The sequence below is a fragment of the Boleophthalmus pectinirostris genome, unplaced genomic scaffold, assembly GCF_026225935.1.
Source record: "Boleophthalmus pectinirostris isolate CB_2022bp ecotype Guang Dong unplaced genomic scaffold, ASM2622593v1 HiC_scaffold_22, whole genome shotgun sequence".
NCBI lineage: Eukaryota > Metazoa > Chordata > Actinopteri > Gobiiformes > Gobiidae > Boleophthalmus > Boleophthalmus pectinirostris.
This window is the reverse complement of record NW_026571190.1, coordinates 21,415,028-21,432,858: the sequence shown is the minus strand read 5'-3', so window position 1 is coordinate 21,432,858 and position 17,831 is coordinate 21,415,028. Positions and strand designations below refer to the sequence as shown.

The following is a 17,831-nucleotide window of genomic DNA, read 5'->3' as shown; positions in this document are numbered from 1 at the left end:
ACCAGTTTGTTCTAGGTGTGTCTTCAGTTAACTCTTACAGACGACTTACGTGTCCTGTGTATTTTCCAAAATTGGCCTAAAAAGGCTATGTTTTTATGTCATCCATGTGTTGTGTAGCATTAACACATTTTCAGATGAGTTTATTGTTTAATTAGAAATTTGTGTGTCTGTTGATTCTGCCGTTGACTCAGTATATTTCACAAAAGCAGAATATCTTACAATGGCCTTGTAGTCCTTAAATTAAAGGTGCACTATATAACTTTTCTGATGGTGAATCTGCCACTTGTTTGACATTATGGAGATGTTATTGCTATATAAAAATGTGACCACCATTTACCAAAAGCTGATGACGCCACCAGGCCAAATTACAGTATATTTGAACCTTAATGAAACCCCCAACTAATGTTAATCTATGAATGTTTTCATCCCAATGTAGCCCATTAGCCCTATAGCCCTCCAGTGTAACTAGAGTGAATAAGCTCTGTCTCTTCTCAAATTGGGAAATTTATATTTTCGCGTGTATCCCCCATAGTAATTCATGCTTAGTTTAGGTAAAGCTTTACCTTTTGTTCTTGCTCAATGATGATGATGGACAGGGCAATTTATAAGGGGGGCAGAGAGGTCTATTGCCCCAGGACCATGGTCTTAGGAGCCCATAATTGGACTCTTTTCATACTTCTATAAAAGGGGGCTGCGTGGGCCCCCTTTTGTGTCTCAGGCTCCCTTAAAATTTGTTGACAGGCCTGAGGGGTGAAAACACAGCATCCCAAACCTGCTGTCTTTTCAAATTAACCTCACACATTTGTAGCCCAAATTTCTTTTAGTGACTTACTGACTCATGAGAGAACCTGGGCTGTGTCTGTATAACTTACAAGCATCCACACATATCCAGAAGTATCCACAAATCAACCATCTGACTCTAGCCATAACAAGGTTCCATGAGACCCCAATTTGAGAACCACTGTTATTTCTCCCTTGCCCCAGAATCAGTCAGTCTGGTCTTAATTATGGCAGAACCATTGGACTATCAGGATACAGCACACAACTATGTTTATCCATGGGATACAGTCAGTGGGCGCCGGCGCACGTTCATATAAATCCTATAACGTTTACACCGTGTCTCTTTATCCCATGATGCCATTGGCTGCATTCGTTATCTTGTAAGCAGGATGTCCTTGTATTCTTTATGCTGATTGGCACAATGCCCGCGTTGCCCCGCCTATTACGGATATGGCGCTTGGATACTACCCCGGTGATTGGAAGCTGCCCCGTCTCTCAATATCCTATTAAGGAAGAGACTCGCGTCCGTCAAGATGAAGCACTACGAGGTAAGTAATATCCGTGAAACTCTAAACCATCAATGAGACGCAATATGGGAACCACTGTTTGAATATTCACAAACATGTACATTTGTAATGGCGAAATGATGGGTCCAGGTAGCCAGAATGAAGACTGGACGTGGGTCTGCAGCAGCGCCGCCTGTCATGAGCGCCTTGCTGTTTGCTGTAGCCGAGGTTATGACCGTATTTTGCAACGTCCTAATAGTATTGGACATTGTTTATTCAACATTATTCATGTTACGAAAGTGGTTATAGATGATTGTCTATGATCATATTGTCTACCCATTGTGATCTCCTTGCTCGCGAATTATTAGAAATTGTGAACGACACCGATGAGTAGGACAATGGCAATCTCTCATTGCCTCATGGTTTATCTAGATTTTACCCGGTCAACGAGGTGAACAGTGCAATATTTATGGATGGTGTAAATGAGTGCACTCACCAGAGCTCATCAGTAGCCTATCTTTCTTTGAGATAAACACAGTGTATCGGTTTAGTTTGAATTTCAATTATTTTGAATTCTGGTGTTAAATGCGGTCGTGTGCTTTTTACTGAAAGTTTTGAAAGCCACCAGACAGGATTTGAACCCATCAAACCTGCAGCTTTGGTATCTGTCAAGACAAAAAAAAACAAAATGCCATCAGTGTCTATGTAGATGTTAGTGTCAATCCAACATGCACATCAAAATCTGATTATTATCTGATTTCTGTACATTTAATATTTAAATGACATGCTAACCACAAAATCTGATGTGGGTTATCAGAGGGGCTGTGACCAGAAAGAATTTACATGATTTTGCTGTTTGTATGTAAATCTTAATACTTTTATAACTCAAGAAGATTTTCAGATTAGGAGTGTGCATATAATCACAGCCACAGAAGCATAATGAAATATTTATTTTGCATTGACTGCACTGTGACAAACATTAAAAGAACGATTTGGCAAAGACTGCACAAACCATTATTAACAGTAACCTTAGCATATTACTATACATTTTTATTAAAAAAATAGTAATTCTGCTCACCTGCTAAAACACAGATGACTGACATACCCAAAATGAATCTGCATTTGATCAGGTCCCTCTCCCTCTAAGTGCACGGAGAGACTGGGATACAGAAAGGCACTGCCAGATTCACTCTTTTTATAGAGCCACAGGGGAGGTAAACATGGCCAGTATGCCTGCCTGGCACAGGGCACCCACACAGCATTATTTGCTATAATAAGAAGGGTCAAATGTTACTGTATGGTACCTAACCAGTGAATAAAGGAAAAGCTGACTAACATATTAATAGCACTATTTTTTATGTTTAAAACAACAGTACAATCAAAATGAAACATTTTTAAAATAAATTTTTACATTATTGTTAATACATGAAGGTTTTCCATTGCCTTAAATGTATTAAGTCCTATTACTACCACCCCCTCTCATCTTACCACTTGTGACCACATGTCTTTCATTCACTGTGGAAACTGTACCCCTCTTGGCCAGTCATTAACTGAGAGGGTACCACCAAGGGAAATGCCCCACATAAGCCCTCAGTGTAATATCAACCCTGAACTCAACCCTTGTATAGGTCTTCCAAATTCTAAGCCTGTTTTTCAAGTGGTGTAAAATCTGTACCTGACACACACAGGTCTGTTTGTGGTGATAGTTTAATGTAAAGTTTGCAGTAGTTGATAATTAGTTGAAGAGGCAAAGACAGGATTGTTGTCATAATATATGCCTCTTCCCTCTTAGCCATGAACGAGATGTCACATGTTGTCAGGAGTTCTTTAGCGAGGAGTCAGTTTTCAAAACCAACAGGGTGGAGTTAAAAACATGCCCTCCCAATGTCCCTAATGGGTGAAATGCAAATGATGAGCTGTAGACAGTTGGACATGAAGGCTTGGGGCATTCCTGTAGACTGTGCACACATGTGGCATATGTCTGCACTCCAGGGGTGGGCTGGAGTTAAATAAAGCAGTGTGGTGGAATGAGTGAGGGAGGGAGAGAGAGTGAGAGAGAGATTGACGGATAGTAGGAGGGAGGGCCGGCAGATTTATGTCCACAGCTGAGTGCACACCCTCTCCTAAAACGTGGCTCTGTAGCAGACATCTGAGAGGTGGACAGTGACGATTGAACCAAGGGAAAAGTGAGGACAAGAAGGGCCTAAGAGGGGCAGGGGAGGACTGAGGATATGGATGCTCTAGCACTCGAAGCTAGCGGGAAAAAGTTACCTAATGGGGCGTCTGTGGCGCCCCTAACACCAGTCACACCCGTCAAACGCAAACCTGCCAAAAAAACTAAAAAGGCTGTTGTTTTCTTTGAGGTGGAGATTCTTGATGCCAAGACTAAGGATAAGCTCTGCTTCCTGGATAAGGTAAGAAAATGTTATATTTTAAATATTCACACTTCATTCAGAGCCCTATAGAAAACTGTTAACAAAAACTGATAGGAAAACAGCACCTACAAGCCGTTTTTTTCTATTATTAGCTCATCTACATTTCATATACATATTTTTCACATTTATTTGCTTTCTGAATTAAATCAAAATGTACATTATGCAACAGTAATTTTGTAGCAGTCCGCTGTAGTGCAGGCCAAAGCTTGGGTGTTGATATCAAGTCTATTCTTATCCACATTAAAATATGACATCTAAGCCTTTTATAGTTTGCAGGTTTAGTGTTTATACCTCTGCTTAATATTCTGGCTTTGGGAGGTTTATAGTATTGGTCTTGTGTGTCCTTGGTGTTTACACTGGATTACTCTATCAGGCTGATAATAAAAGACTGCCCCATGGAGCAGCCATATCCTATGCATCCTTTTAAGTTTAAGTTTTCATGGTGATAACAAGCATCTGCAATTTAACCCCTTCTCCAGGTTTAGCAGCTATTAATTTGACTCTTAAGTAATCTTTTTATTAAGGCCACAGAGCTGTGTTAGAGTTAAACTTTCTGTAATATTGCAGACTCATGTCAGCTTTAAAAGAAGCAGGGTGTACAGCGGGGGTCAGTGAGGGGTCACTCAGTGAGGTCATTTCATTGCTTATGGCCTTAAGTCTTACATAGGACACACACGCACAGTAGCTATGTCACGTAGCAGCACAGTCACCAGACTCACACCCTTTGGAAACTCAATCAAAAATCCAGACACTGAATGTGTCGGATAGCTTGCTAATTAAAGTAAATTATGCAGTCAGTTATTCTGAGAACTGTTTTCAGTGCTTTCAAATCACTGACGTTACATCATAAGCACACATTAAAATGTTTACATGTTTATATACTTGTAATACTTATAAATACCTTTTTATTTGAAAGGCAAATGTGGCTCTTGTGTAGGCTAATTTTACATGTATATTTCAAAACTCTCCTATTTAGAATAGTCTAATTTAGTGTAATGTCTCATCTGATTTTCCCTCAGAATGAATAAATAATACAACAAAATAAGCATTTAAAGATAACTGTTACCCTTGTATCACTGAAATAGTTCTTACAAACAATCTGTTTACTGAAATGAACACTGAGATTGCGATTCAGTCATCTCTAATGTGAATGATATGCTTGTATCTTTTGAATTTGATAGGTCTACTGCAAATCCAAGTCAAATTTCTTCCTCTAAATCCTGAACTCTACTCCAAACCACATGCTACATTTGTTATTATTAGGTGTCTGTATTGTTTATTATTATGAGGAAAATAAATTGTGACCTATATATATATATATATATATATATATATATATATTTACAATGCAATATCACTTCTGTTGTTGATTCTTGTTGGCATACAGATACGGTGTGACCAGCTGTTAAATGCCCATCGTCTGTGGCACGAGTAGCTTGAGCTAAATTTACCTCTAATCACTGTTGCAAATGGAAGTGTAAAGGTGATTTGTTGCCTTGTGTATTGTGTGTTTACTTTATTTGTTGTGCTGGTGTTTGTAGGTGGAGCCAAATGCCACTATAGGGGAGATCAAGTCTATGTTCCACAAGAGTCGTGAGTGCACATTACAACCCTCACAAGTTTCATTCGGTTATAATCTTTATTGTTATAAGTTGTTTCTCTTTTCTGTTCCAGATCCTCAGTTTTATCCTGCCAGACAGTCAATTCGCCTTGACCCCAGTGAGTGCAAAAGAATGGCATACTTTTATACTGTAAATAGACACAAAAAGTGGCAAAAACATAATTAAAAAAAAAAATATTGGTCGTATCGTAATGCTCCAACCTGGACTGGTACACAACACAACTGGTTTCATTTGTATTTTATACCAATATCTTAAAATCCCAAACCCATTAGAATACACTGGAAAACATTTGTGTTGTTTAGACCACCAAGACCTTTTTTAAAAGTGAAAAAAAAAAAAAAAGAATTTACTTTTTGCCATCTAATTGCACAACTACTGCGTAATGCTGTTAAATGTTAGCTTGCTATAATGTGTCTAAACTGTGCTGTTTCTTAGAGGGGAAGTCTCTGAAGGATGAGGACGTCCTACAGCATCTGCCTGTGGGAACAACAGCCACGTTCTACTTTAGAGACCTGGGGGCTCAGATCAGCTGGGTCACAGTGAGTCACACAGGAACATTGTGCTCTCAAACACAAGCCCGAATACATCAGAGTGCAGTGGGATCAAGTATAGCTATATTCAGAGGGTTTGTGTAGCCAGGGTTATTATGATATCAGTTGTAGCTCTACACCGGATGGGATTGCTATAATAAGATATCAGATTTGTGTGTCTGATAAAATGGTAGAAGAACAGTTGTTTTAGCATAAAGTCTAAGGTAATGCACATTTAAAGTATTATTCATAATATATCTGGTATCTTGCAAATTAGAAAATTTAAACTTGAATATCTACCTATGTTAAACTTTTTTTTTTTTGTTTTTTCCACATTTTCAGCTGTTTGTGTCTTGTGATTTCAGGTCTTCCTGACAGAATACACTGGTCCACTGGTCATTTATCTCATGTTCTACTTCAGAGTCCCATTTATTTATGCACCCAAATATGACTTCACCACCAGTAAACACTGGGTTGTACAGTAAGTGTTTCTATTAAGCAGGTTGTTTCACCTTTAATCCGACCTTTTATATTTTATCTTTCACAACAAAAACTATTAACATTTTACTCCAGAGTACATGTTTTTATAATATAATCCAGTTTAACAAAGCATCCTTAGGATGTCTAATGTCTCTGTTGCTCCTAGCCTGGCTTGTATGTGTCACTCTTTCCACTATGTCAAAAGACTGCTTGAAACCCTATTTGTCCACCGCTTTTCTCATGGAACCATGCCGTTGCGCAACATTTTTAAAGTAAGACATAAAAAAAATCTAAAGCATCGCTGTATATTGTACATTGTTAACACCCCCCCCCACCCCTTTTTTTTTTTTTTTTTTTTTTTAAAGAACTGTACATATTATTGGGGCTTTGCAGCATGGATGGCCTACTACATCAATCACCCATTGTACACACCACCCAGTGAGTAAATTGCATTCTATTTAATTCAGCTACATTAAATTATGTCAACTTTTATAACTGTCTTATTTTTCTTCCAGTCTATGGGGAGCAGCAAATAAGACTGGCCCTCATTGTCTTCCTGGTAAGAATAAAAAGATGATTTAGCCTTAAATCTTGAATCAGTAATGACCATCATAATTAATAATTATTATTCTCTAGTTCTGTCAGATTGGCAACTTCTCCATCCATATTGCTCTGAGGAACCTTCGTCCACCAGGTATGCACAAAATCTATCTACATGAAACAAAGCATTTATTCGTTACATGTACCCCACAAATATTGGCAACACAACATAGTTTTTAGTTCCTTAGTGGTGGTACACGGGAAAAGACTTTTCAAACTACATCCACATTACATTTATGTTATGTGATAGTCATAATAATAATGCATCAGTTTTATATAGCGCTTTTTTGGACACTCAAAGACGCTTTACAGAGGATTATTCATTTACTCCATACCCACTGGTGGTAAGCTACTACTGTAGCAACAGCTGCCCTGGGGCAAACTGACAGAAGTGAGGCTGCCAATTTGTGCCATTGGCCCCTCTGACCACCACCGTCTCTTACACACTCACACACACCACTTTCATACTAGGCAATGAGGGTGAAGTGTCTTGCCTAAGGACACAACAACAGTTTTTTTTTTAGTTTTTTTTTTTACAACTTGCGCCCCCCTGTGGTACCTGATTTTCCCAGTGGTCTCCCATACAAGTAATAACCAGGCCCGGCCTTGCTTAGCTTCTGAGATCTGACGGGATCAGGCTTTGACAAGCCGGTATGGCCACATAAATCATAGATATCTTAACACTAGACAAGAGCATTAATAAAGTATAAATGTACATACATGTAGTCTCCAGTGGGTATGTGCAATTAGGACATCCAACAGTTTGGACAACTGTAAATTATTCTCCCCTTAGTAGGGATGACAAATCTTATTTAACATATTTGGAAGTTATTTGCATTATATTTAATTAACTTGCCTATGCCCATTTAAATTTAATATTTATTCTACTGTCTTCAATTGTCTCAGGCTCAAAGACCAGAAAGATTCCCTACCCCACTAAAAATCCATTCACCTGGATATTTCTCTTGGTTTCATGCCCTAACTACACTTATGAGGTAAAAACATAAATTTACTCTTTGGTAGTCCTGTTGTTGCCATCTGGTGGTATAACATAGTATATGCCTGCCCGTTTGCAGCTGGGCTCTTGGTTAGGCTTCACACTGATGACACAGTGCTTGCCGGTGGCGTTCTTCACTTTGGTGGGCTTCATCCAGATGACTGTGTGGGCCAAAGGGAAGCACAGGAGCTACCTGAAGGAGTTTCGAGACTACCCCCCTCTCCGCTCGCCCATCCTGCCCTTTGTTCTGTAGAAGACTTCAGAGCTTCTTGTTTTGTCTTCAAGCTTGTAATATTCAGCCCAATCTTGGTTTCACTTTTTTTTTTTCATTTGCACTCGAAAAATTCAGACTGGTCTCTAGCCCATTTTGCTTGCTAATCATTTAATGTGCAAATATTTTCTGTTCAATGCAAAAAAAAACTAAGAAATTAATCCCTTTTTTTTTCGTTTTATGCATAAAATAGTGCAGGCAACAAAATACAAATACTGTCTTTGCTTTTGCTGTTTCTTAACTGCTCAAAATGTTCAGTCTGTTTACAACAATCTACCTTTTAATTTTGTCAATTTTTGATGTAATTTATTATTAATAAAAGTAAAACAAAATCATGTTTGTCACCAATTTCATTTGAGTCTGAATATATTTTAACAGAACATACAATTAACACCTTAAACAATATGATTTATTGTGTGTATTTACAGAGAACAGATACAGTTATAATTATGCAGCTTCAGCTTGAGCCTCTATTCTCTTCTTCCTCAGTTGGAGCCTCCTTTCTCTCTCATACTCCTTCATACGCATCACATAACTATGGGCAGAGCATAAAGTTGAGAGAAGTAAAAGGAAGAAAATCATAAATTAAAATGATCTAATGACAGTGCTTACTCTTGATGTTCACAGTAGTCCCAGTCGTGTCTCTCATGTTTGCAGGCCAGGAAGTTCGGCCAGTTGTCTCTTTTGCACTTCATGAGTTTCAGGAGGTAGTGGGCGCAGTAGTCCCGCTGCTCCAGAGGCAGCTGGGCCAGGTTCATCTGCTCCTGCGTCGCGATCATCTCTGCAGAAAGTAGATAACAGTTTGAACTTAAATGAAGAAAAACAATTAACGATATAGTCATTTTCATGCGTTTGTCACAGGAGTTTTAATGGGGTATTGGACAGGCATTCATGACAAATACTGTATATGTGTTTGATGAAGGGTAAACAATATTTTGGCTACTTCATTAGCTACCTTACCACTAGTGTCTTGTACAGAGATCTTAAATGTAACAAATAAATGCTTTCAATTGCACTCTCTGCATTTCATTTATTTCTCTCGTAGCGTTAAGAATGCAACACAAACCTCTTTCTTTTCTCTCGGGAAAACCATACATCGGGTCAAACTCGTATTTCTTGGCAGGATCTGGCTCTGTGTCCGTCTCGGTGATATAGCGTCGACCTAAGTGCGCACCCATGACTGCAACGTTGCCTTTAGGATGCCCACTAAAATAAATATCTAAAATAATAACTGAATAATATATTTCCTAAATTATTTCACAAATTGCCATTCGGTCACCTCCACAAACAACGTAGTCCGACTTCCGTCTCCCACCGGAAATCAACAGCTTGACGGTACGTCGCAAAAAGCGCACTTCCACTGTCGCACTTTCTTTGTACATGATAAATAAAGTTTTTTGTTTGTTTGTTTTTAATTTATTTATTTATTTTTGTAATTTGTTAAAAAAAAAAAAAAAAAAAAAAACTACGGAGCATAAGTGTTGCCTAAAAAGAAGCTGCACCAGAGAGGTAGGCTGTTTAGTTTTATATTTATTGACTCAATTAATGCAAAGCTGCAAAGTGAAACAAGTCATGAGCTGTGTGAAATAGACTAATAAATAGGCCTACTATATTATTTACTATTTGATAAAGGTCTCTTTTTTTGAAAGAAATTTCAACAAAACCTACAGGCTGTGTGAGGCCCAGTTTAATTACTAACCAAGTTAGATTACTGATTGCATGAAAGATTTGGACTGTTCCTCCATCTGAAGCTTAGCTAATGAAATAGGCCTATAAACACAATAAGTTCAAAAGTTTCAAATGTGTTATGTGTTATATCTCCTTTCATTACTGTTACACAGCAGTTTCTCTACTGATAGAGATCATCATCTCCTTCCTCTCTGTATAGACCTGGCCTTGCTGGGCCAGGTCCTGAAGTTCCTTGATTTCGCGTACCTGTACTTTCTGGAAACCTATGAAAAGAAAGTTTGATGTGGTCTGAATAGAGCATTTATTGATCTTTAGTATGAATTATGAAATTTTAAGTAGGCCTACCTAAAACTTCCAAATCCTCTGCTTTGCTGGAGTGTTTGAGCAAACATCTCATACTTTCGAATGTCATTATCACTGACAGAACGGCGTGCAAATCTCATAGCTTCCTCAAAGTGATCTCTTCTGATCTCTGGCACTGGGTCATAGTCCTCATCCTGCGTTAGAATATGTTTAATTGATTTATAAAAATAGAATGCATATGTGTGTTCCCAGTCCAAAGGCTGAAAGTTGCAAAACACACAGCCGCCCTTTTGGGAACTGTTACTGTCCCACTGTCTCACCCCGTCCCAGACACTGGTCAGCCTGGTAGAGCAGAGGAGTGGAGTGCTGTCGATAAGAATATTAAAACCTATTAAAAACTCACCATGGGAATGCCTGGTCTGCTCTGCCTCTGGCGTTCAGCTTTGATCTCTGCCTCTATAGCCTCACGTATGGCCAGTTTACACGCTCGCTGGCAGATTTCCGTTAGATCTGCACCTGAAAATCCATCTGTGATGCCAGCCATGTATTCTAGATCCACATCCTTGAAAAGGAAACATGTTATACAGTGTTTAACAAAAGACCTCTAAGGAGGTCAGAGGTTCAGAATACTAACTCGAGCCACTGGAGATTTCCTAAGGTTTGCCCGAAGGATGGCCATGCGCGAAGGTTTGTCTGGCAGCGGGATGTAAATGAGCTGGTCCAGACGCCCTGGTCTCAGAATGGCTGAGTCTATAATGTCAGGTCTTGTGAGAGGAAACACCAAATTAGTTAAACTTTCACTTTTCTTTTCACTATTACTTTTTTATATTGATTGGATATGAAAATACAAACCTATTAGTGGCACCAATGATGAAGACATTCTTTTTGTCAGACATGCCGTCCATCTCAGTGAGGATCTGGTTGATAACTCTGTCTGCTGCCCCACCTGCATCACCTGCCCCGCCTCCTCTAGATTTGGCAATAGAGTCCAACTCATCAAAAAATAGGATGCAAGGAGCTGCTTGTCGTGCCTGAAAAAATAAATAACCAAGAAATGTATTCAGAAACTGCATATTCTCTATGTGAATGCCCCGGCCCCTTTGTGCAGTGAGCCCCTAAGTAAATGAGCACCCTTAACCCCCTCAGTCTGACGGCCCTACACACCTTATCAAAGACATCTCTGACGTTGGCCTCGGATTCACCAAACCACATGGTGAGCATCTCAGGGCCTTTGATGGAAACAAAGTTGGCCTGACACTCATTGGCGATGGCTTTTGCCAACAAAGTTTTTCCACAGCCTGGAGGTCCATAAAACAACACTCCTCGTGATGGGGTCATCCCAAACTTCAGGAACTTATCTGGGTACTCCACTGGATACTTAGGGAAGAGATGGCAAAAATACGTTATTGGGTGGGTAATATGACAATATAAAATGGATGGTCATGTGCTGTTTTCATAATTAGTCAACTTGGAGAGATTATTCTATCAGTTGTGTCTGTTTACTGTAGCTCTAGGTTAAGCTAAAATGATTTATTCTTCACCAACTTCTCCTGTTAGTTATTCATGAGATAAAGTGTTTTGTTTGTCATTATGCACACACAAGTTGTGCAGTAAAATAATATAGATCAGATGGAGGATGGACGGTTAGACCTGAGCGACTGTGCCCCACACCCAGGACCCTCTTACAGTGAGAGTGCCAATATATGATATATGACAAAAGCGATTCGCATCATGGTGAAAATTTTAATTGTGCTGAGGCGGAGCCTTTAAAAACCTTGTGGTGTTCCACACCTGTTGAAGTTTATTTGTACCTGAACAAGCTCCTGTAGTTCAGTCTTGACCTCCTCCAGCCCCCCAATATCATCCCAGCTGACCTGTGGTACCTCAGCTACAGTCTCTCTCAGGGCGGATGGGTTGCTCTGACTCAGGGCCCACTAGACAGGAGCATTACACATATTCATCTAGTTTTAATAGTCTGATACATGAGAAGGATCAAAAAAGTACATATACATAAAAAGAGTTTACTTGAAAATCGTCCATGGTGACCGCTAGAGAGTTGAGCAAATCTGCATCAATGGTTTCATCTTCCAGGTCAATGAGGGTCATCTTCTTGCGGATGGCCTGTAGAGCAGCCTCTGAGCACAAAGCTGCCAAATCAGCACCCACATGGCCGTGGGTCTCTGTAGCCACCTGCCACACAGAAATAGTGGAAAAATAACTATATAGAACTAACAGTTTTTTAAGAAGTTGTTTAATCAGCAGTAAAAGTAACTTGGAGATTTGTATTTATTGTTTTATTCAAATGAACCAGTTTAAACAGATGCTTGTTGATGGATAATATTTTAAACACAATTTGATCTTGTTTGGATTTAATGACAGTGCCGCTTTCAAGAAAATGGTATGTGTTATAATCTGTTTATGATCCAGAATATGATTAACAATTATTAAAATAGTCAAAAATTATTTCAGTGGTCTCCTGGTTACTCTCAAAAGAATATGGCAAAGCACAACACACAACATTAGGTACAATGGAATCAGTGAAATTTCAATTTGAATGGCTGCAATCTTCAGATTGTAAGAGTGCACTTATTTTGGTAATTAACTGCTCCTCTGCAGAGGAAATATTTTCCCTGTCTTTTTGCAGTCTGAATAGGTATACATTTAAAATGCCTATTATTCTTGCATAAATGTGCAATTCACTTTATTTTTTGTAATGTGCACAATTAACTGAATAAAAATTTTGAGACAGAAACTAAAAACAATTAAAATGTTAATATTATTAATGAATGTACAGACTTACCCTCTCCAGATCAACATCTTCTGCCAGTTTCATATTTTTGGTGTGGATTTGTAGGATCTCCAGCCTGCCAGTGGAGTCTGGGATCCCGATGTCAATTTCTCTGTCAAATCTGCCTGTAAACCAGTGTCTTTGTCAATACATGTCCTGTTATTTGGCAGTCCATGTGGTTTGAAAGTGTCATCACCAAATCTCCTCAGGGCAGGGTCAATGCTGTTTGGGCGGTTAGTGGCTGCCATGACGACCACATGAGCCCGCTGCTTTAGGCCATCCATCAGGGTCAGGAGCTGGGACACAATCCGCCTTTCCACTTCCCCATGGGTCTACACACAAAATATGAGAACAGGAGGAAGACTTAGGACTATGTCTATATTTCTGACGCACTTAAGAATTAGATAAATCTACTAATAATTAGTTTGTAGTTTTTAGAAAGTAAAATACTGTGTCAACCATATTGTTTTTACTCTGCTTTTCTTTTTCTAATATAAAATGTGTGATAAAAATACAGACAATTCAATTGCGCTTGTAGGCCTATAAGCAACATTTTGAGGACCCATTTTCTCATTCAAAAGATATAATGTTTGGTTATAAAGTGTTAATTGCTATGGCAACATCATTCTGCAACCCATGAATAGATGCAGTGAATGAGCTATATTAAGACCCTTATAATATATCAAAGGTGGCAAACAACTTATATTCACCTTTTCTCTTTTGGGAGCAATTGCGTCCAACTCATCAATAAAAATAATGGCGGGAGCATTGTTTTCTGCTTCTTCAAATGCTTTTCGGAGGTTGCTTTCTGACTCTCCTGCTAGCTTACTCATGATCTCAGGTCCTACAAAATAAATGATAACATTGCCAAATTCAGCTACACCATTTTAGCTCTACTTAAAGCTTTGGGAATACCAGTGTCTCACCATTGATAAGGAAAAAGAAAGCTCCCGTTTCATTGGCCACAGCGCGGGCCACTAGGGTTTTCCCTGTGCCTGCTGGTCCATAGAGCAGAATACCCCTGGGAGGCTGTGTGCAGAGGGGACAGTAAATATTAGGAAAAACACAAACTTGTCTACAACAGGACATTTAAAGGTGCACTGCGCAGCTTTGGTGGAGGGTGTGCTACCTACCATCTACCATCTACCATTTATTCATTACGGGTGCTTCTATTGCCCAAAAATACAATAATTCCTTCTGTGAAAAGGGGTGACTCTCCACAGATCTGAATTGTTGAAATGTAATGTAGCGCAGTGCTGTAACCTGCTTGTCTCTCTTGTGATAGATAGGTTTAATCTATACAGTGGAACATTCTAGACAAAGCAATAACATTTCCATGGAGACAAGCAGGTGGCGGACCCTCCACTAGAAATGTTAAGCAGTGCACACAGTGGTGATCCTACACTGATTTACTCCCCTGTCTGTGAATAGGACCACCCCTGAGAGCCAAAACATGTCTAAATTGCACAAAAATAAATTACATCACCTCTAACTGGTTGAATAAAAGTTTAAACTGTCTAAAAATGCCCTCTTTGTGTGTAAATTGACACAATTTGGATTGAATTTTTCAGGTTCATTACATGGATAGGTATTCTGTTTTAGTACTCACCACTACTTCATGTATTTTTGTATATTTTTTCTCAACTTTTCTCCACAAATTGCCACTTAACTGATATAGAACTATATAATCTTTTAAAAAGATACTACCACCAAACCAAGTAATAGTTAGAAAAACATGAAAACTTGTCATATGAGTTTTATTATAATGATGAATCAACTGCACCTTAACCCCAATGGCCTTGAAGAGTCCAGGGTGCCTTAAAGGAAGCTCCACCATCTCCTTGATCTGTGCAAGTTGTTTCCTACAGCCCCCAATGTCGTCATAGCCCACATCGTTGAGATTTTCTTCCTCATCCTCGAAAACAACAAACATTACAATTATGAGCAGATTTGTGATTTTTTTGGAAAATCCAAAGACTTAAAATTAACTTCCATAATTTAATCCATTTCTTTTCTCACACATTGTTCCTTTGATTTAATGTTTTGTATGTACTGTGATTATTACAGGCATCTCACATCTTGCAATGGCCACAGATTGAGATGGTCTGATCTAGGTTTCTCTCTATAACTTACTAAACCCATGTTAAACTTGTTCAAATATTTTCCTTGTCCAATTTTTCATGCTTTTTACATTTTAAACTTGAGACACACTCAGGTCCTGTTCTATTCCACTGACTTCGGGTAGACAGACCAAAAATATAGGTTAGTGGATTTGATTGACACTAACTCAATGTTGAAGAAAGTTCAGTTCAATTCAAAGGTGGTCTGAACATAATTACAGAAGAAAAAACAAATGTGCCTTTTGTAGTGTAATTATTATACACCTCTCTTTTAATTGGCTCGCCATCACAGTAAAGGACTGTATCTGGGGCAACAATACAGTGTGGGCTGGGATCTGTCTCCACCACTTTGAACTCCACAGCGCGCATGCTTCCACGCACCAAGAAGATGTCACCTGACGACACACAGCCACACACATATTTAGATCAATACCATGTTATTTATACAGCCCTTATTGTACACATTACTGTAGTTTAAATCATTTGCTACACAATCACAAATGCGCTATGGCAGACTGACTCACATGCGGCAGCCATACTGTGCCATTGGCAAGCTTCACCCCTAGCGTATGGCACAGACATACTGTCCCTTTCATAATGTGAAATGATTAGAATACCTTTGTGCACAGGCCGGTAAGCCTCCAGAAAGTAGGGTTTCAAGAAGACCTCAAACAGGTTTCCAGTCAGACCCTCTACTGTGTCATCGATGGGGAGTACATGGACCTTTTTGCCATACTTGATGTCCGGACAAGCATTTATACTGCAGCATATGCATTAAAGTAACACATTATTTTCATGCATTTTCTTGTTTTATGAATGGGACCTTGTACCTGATGACATCACCAAGGCGGACGCGCAGATTGCTCCTAGTTACGCGATTGATGCGGATCCGGTCATCTCCACAGGTGGCGTCAGTGAGCACAATACACACCGTCTGCCGACGCTTCCTGCCTCTCAGCACCACTGTGTCACCTCGAAAGAACTGCAGCTCTTCTGTCTTATTCTAGTAAAGTCAAGCTCTGTCTCAGATGTTAAGTTTAAGTGGGCATATATTAGTTTTTTTAATCCTATCATTTTGTGGCTTCTAACTAATCATGATATTGTGAGTGGAGGGGGAGTAGAGGCTCTACTCCGAGTTTCATCAGTATGACTGAGCTGAACAAAACCTTTTTTCTGAATGAGAAGCATGGCCTTTGACTTTGAGGTGCTGATTTTCATCCCGGCAGTTTCTCAAACTGCCCCAGTGCAACTGTGTACTTCTAACCAACATAAACAAATGATTTGCTGTCTTGAATGTCCTTGAACAGTCACTAAAGCGCAAATAGTCAAACATTAAAAAAGGTTATAAGTTATTATTGAAACCTTTAAAAATTAACCAACACTTAATTATGTTTATTTATTATTATTATGTTATGTTTTCTTTTATTACATATGCATTTTGCTGATTATATTTAATTACCTATTACCTTTTATATTTTTGCTCTTTGTTATTATAATATATTGTGAGATGTGAGCTACTGTGTCCAAATAATTTCCTTTGTGAATCAATAAAGTTTGTTTAAATTTATGTTCATAAGCAATATTGTTAATTGGCAATCTTATACTGTAATACCAAAACTGTTGATTTATTTATTGCTTTATTACTTATCATTACTTACTTTGTGGTTTTGTTTTGATAAGGTCAATCCAGTTAAATTTCTTTTTAAATTATCCACTTGTGTGATGTTTTATTGTATGTAAACTTTCATATGTGGACACAGACCTGTGAGAGGCAGACAATACTGCTGTCTTCATTGATAGCTTCGTCCACTATGAGCCTGTTGGGCCTGTGTTTTTGCTTGAGAATGGCTGTGGAGTAGTCTTCTCCCTTTGAGCTTCAACACAAACACAGTGAGAGTGAGACGCACTTGTGAAGCTCTCATTTCTTCATGTGACTCTGAGCCCAATTTAGACTTGGCACTTGGCAACCACATAGCAACATGCAACTCTTCTAACCATTAAATAGCTTAAATTGAAAGCTAAATCTTGATTATTTCCAAACTATGCATGCAAACTGTTATTGTACTCACTCTGGTCCTCCAGGTCCTGGCATGCTGTCTGTTTCCTGTCTCTGTTATTTTTGATGTACAACTTGTTTTTAAGGTATTTCACCTAAATCTGAAGGAACACGAGTTATGGAAATATCCTGCAGAAGAAGTTTTAGATTTTCTCTCCGCGGCACTCCATGTTTGTGGCTGTTTATCAGAGGTCTGAATATGACCAACTGTCTCATCCACATCAGATCTTTTTTTAAACACACACCAGTGTTGCCTCTCTACAGTTAAAGGGACATTAGTACAGCTAAACCATTTAATTACAACATTGTAGAGAGCAGATGCTGGAAACATGAATAACTACACTTTAATTTGCTTTATTAAAGCATAAACATAGACTTAATCCATAATGAACAAATTGTTTATTAAGAATGATTCAGTCTTAGGAAATATTATTAATTCCTTATTAATTCACTGTAACTTTAACTCCTAATCCTAACTCCAATAATAATTATTATATTAATGCCTTTCACTTGTAATGCACTTTACAGGCTTATTAAATCTCTCAAAGCACTACACTGTAGTCATTATTCATTCACACATACTCTGTGATAGCACACACCACTTTTATACTACGCAAGGTGGGTGGCATGTCTTGCCTAAGTAATCAATCCACC

The 17,831-nt window shown here is 38.7% G+C and overlaps 3 protein-coding genes and 1 pseudogene across 4 annotated transcripts; 1 reads left to right on the top strand and 3 right to left on the bottom strand.

Moving 5' to 3' along the window:
* The first annotated feature begins 1,232 nt into the window (after positions 1 to 1,232).
* Positions 1,233 to 8,556, top strand: tecrb (trans-2,3-enoyl-CoA reductase b). Of its 2 annotated transcripts, XM_055158135.1 has the most exons (12): positions 1,233 to 1,328; positions 3,650 to 3,700; positions 5,263 to 5,314; positions 5,396 to 5,440; positions 5,779 to 5,882; positions 6,239 to 6,354; positions 6,520 to 6,625; positions 6,719 to 6,791; positions 6,869 to 6,912; positions 6,990 to 7,047; positions 7,860 to 7,948; positions 8,030 to 8,556. In XM_055158135.1, exons 1-12 carry the CDS (start codon positions 1,314 to 1,316, stop codon positions 8,201 to 8,203), a joined length of 927 nt encoding a protein of 308 aa, XP_055014110.1. In that variant the 5' UTR covers positions 1,233 to 1,313; the 3' UTR covers positions 8,204 to 8,556. The 2 variants fall into 2 exon arrangements, with proteins under 2 accessions (XP_055014110.1, XP_055014109.1); XM_055158134.1 differs by lacking the exon at positions 1,233 to 1,328 and having other exon boundaries at positions 1,369 to 3,700.
* LOC129410463 (5S ribosomal RNA) lies at positions 7,501 to 7,618 on the bottom strand (annotated as a pseudogene).
* Positions 8,557 to 8,608: 52 nt separating the features above from the next.
* ndufb7 (NADH:ubiquinone oxidoreductase subunit B7) lies at positions 8,609 to 9,563 on the bottom strand. Its single transcript, XM_020931353.2, has 3 exons — positions 9,288 to 9,563; positions 8,834 to 9,002; positions 8,609 to 8,756 (listed from the first exon to the last, which is right to left on the bottom strand). Exons 1-3 carry the CDS (start codon positions 9,397 to 9,399, stop codon positions 8,669 to 8,671), a joined length of 369 nt encoding a protein of 122 aa, XP_020787012.1. The 5' UTR covers positions 9,400 to 9,563; the 3' UTR covers positions 8,609 to 8,668.
* Positions 9,564 to 9,692: 129 nt separating this feature from the next.
* LOC110166123 (transitional endoplasmic reticulum ATPase-like) lies at positions 9,693 to 17,370 on the bottom strand. The gene is made up of 18 exons (XM_055158133.1): positions 17,191 to 17,370; positions 16,884 to 16,995; positions 15,952 to 16,124; positions 15,739 to 15,881; positions 15,386 to 15,516; positions 14,785 to 14,916; positions 13,928 to 14,030; positions 13,712 to 13,845; positions 13,198 to 13,333; positions 13,014 to 13,126; positions 12,239 to 12,403; positions 12,025 to 12,147; positions 11,378 to 11,590; positions 11,066 to 11,244; positions 10,848 to 10,977; positions 10,617 to 10,775; positions 10,256 to 10,407; positions 9,693 to 10,173 (listed from the first exon to the last, which is right to left on the bottom strand). The coding sequence occupies exons 1-18, from the start codon at positions 17,211 to 17,213 to the stop codon at positions 10,071 to 10,073; spliced, it is 2,424 nt and encodes an 807-aa protein (XP_055014108.1). The 5' UTR covers positions 17,214 to 17,370; the 3' UTR covers positions 9,693 to 10,070.
* Between the last annotated feature and the right edge of the window lie 461 nt (positions 17,371 to 17,831).

What these genes read in the sequence shown, in the direction of transcription:
- tecrb (XM_055158134.1), top strand. Translation starts at nt 3,518, where the DNA reads ATGGATGCTCTAGCACTCGAAGCTAGCGGGAAAAAGTTACCTAATGGG. An exon ending in GTCAATTCGCCTTGACCCCA is followed by an intron (nt 5,441 to 5,778) that starts GTGAGTGCAAAA and finishes GCTGTTTCTTAG; the next exon opens with AGGGGAAGTCTCTGAAGGAT. An exon ending in GCCCTAACTACACTTATGAG is followed by an intron (nt 7,949 to 8,029) that starts GTAAAAACATAA and finishes GCCCGTTTGCAG; the next exon opens with CTGGGCTCTTGGTTAGGCTT.
- ndufb7 (XM_020931353.2), bottom strand. Translation starts at nt 9,399, where the DNA reads ATGGGTGCGCACTTAGGTCGACGCTATATCACCGAGACGGACACAGAG. An exon ending in TCCCGAGAGAAAAGAAAGAG is followed by an intron (nt 9,003 to 9,287) that starts GTTTGTGTTGCA and finishes TACTTTCTGCAG; the next exon opens with AGATGATCGCGACGCAGGAG. An exon ending in GACTACTGTGAACATCAAGA is followed by an intron (nt 8,757 to 8,833) that starts GTAAGCACTGTC and finishes CTCTGCCCATAG; the next exon opens with TTATGTGATGCGTATGAAGG.
- LOC110166123 (XM_055158133.1), bottom strand. Translation starts at nt 17,213, where the DNA reads ATGCCAGGACCTGGAGGACCAGA. An exon ending in GCGAGCCAATTAAAAGAGAG is followed by an intron (nt 14,917 to 15,385) that starts GTGTATAATAAT and finishes GTTGTTTTCGAG; the next exon opens with GATGAGGAAGAAAATCTCAA. An exon ending in AAGATGTTGATCTGGAGAGG is followed by an intron (nt 12,404 to 13,013) that starts GTAAGTCTGTAC and finishes TCTGTGTGGCAG; the next exon opens with GTGGCTACAGAGACCCACGG.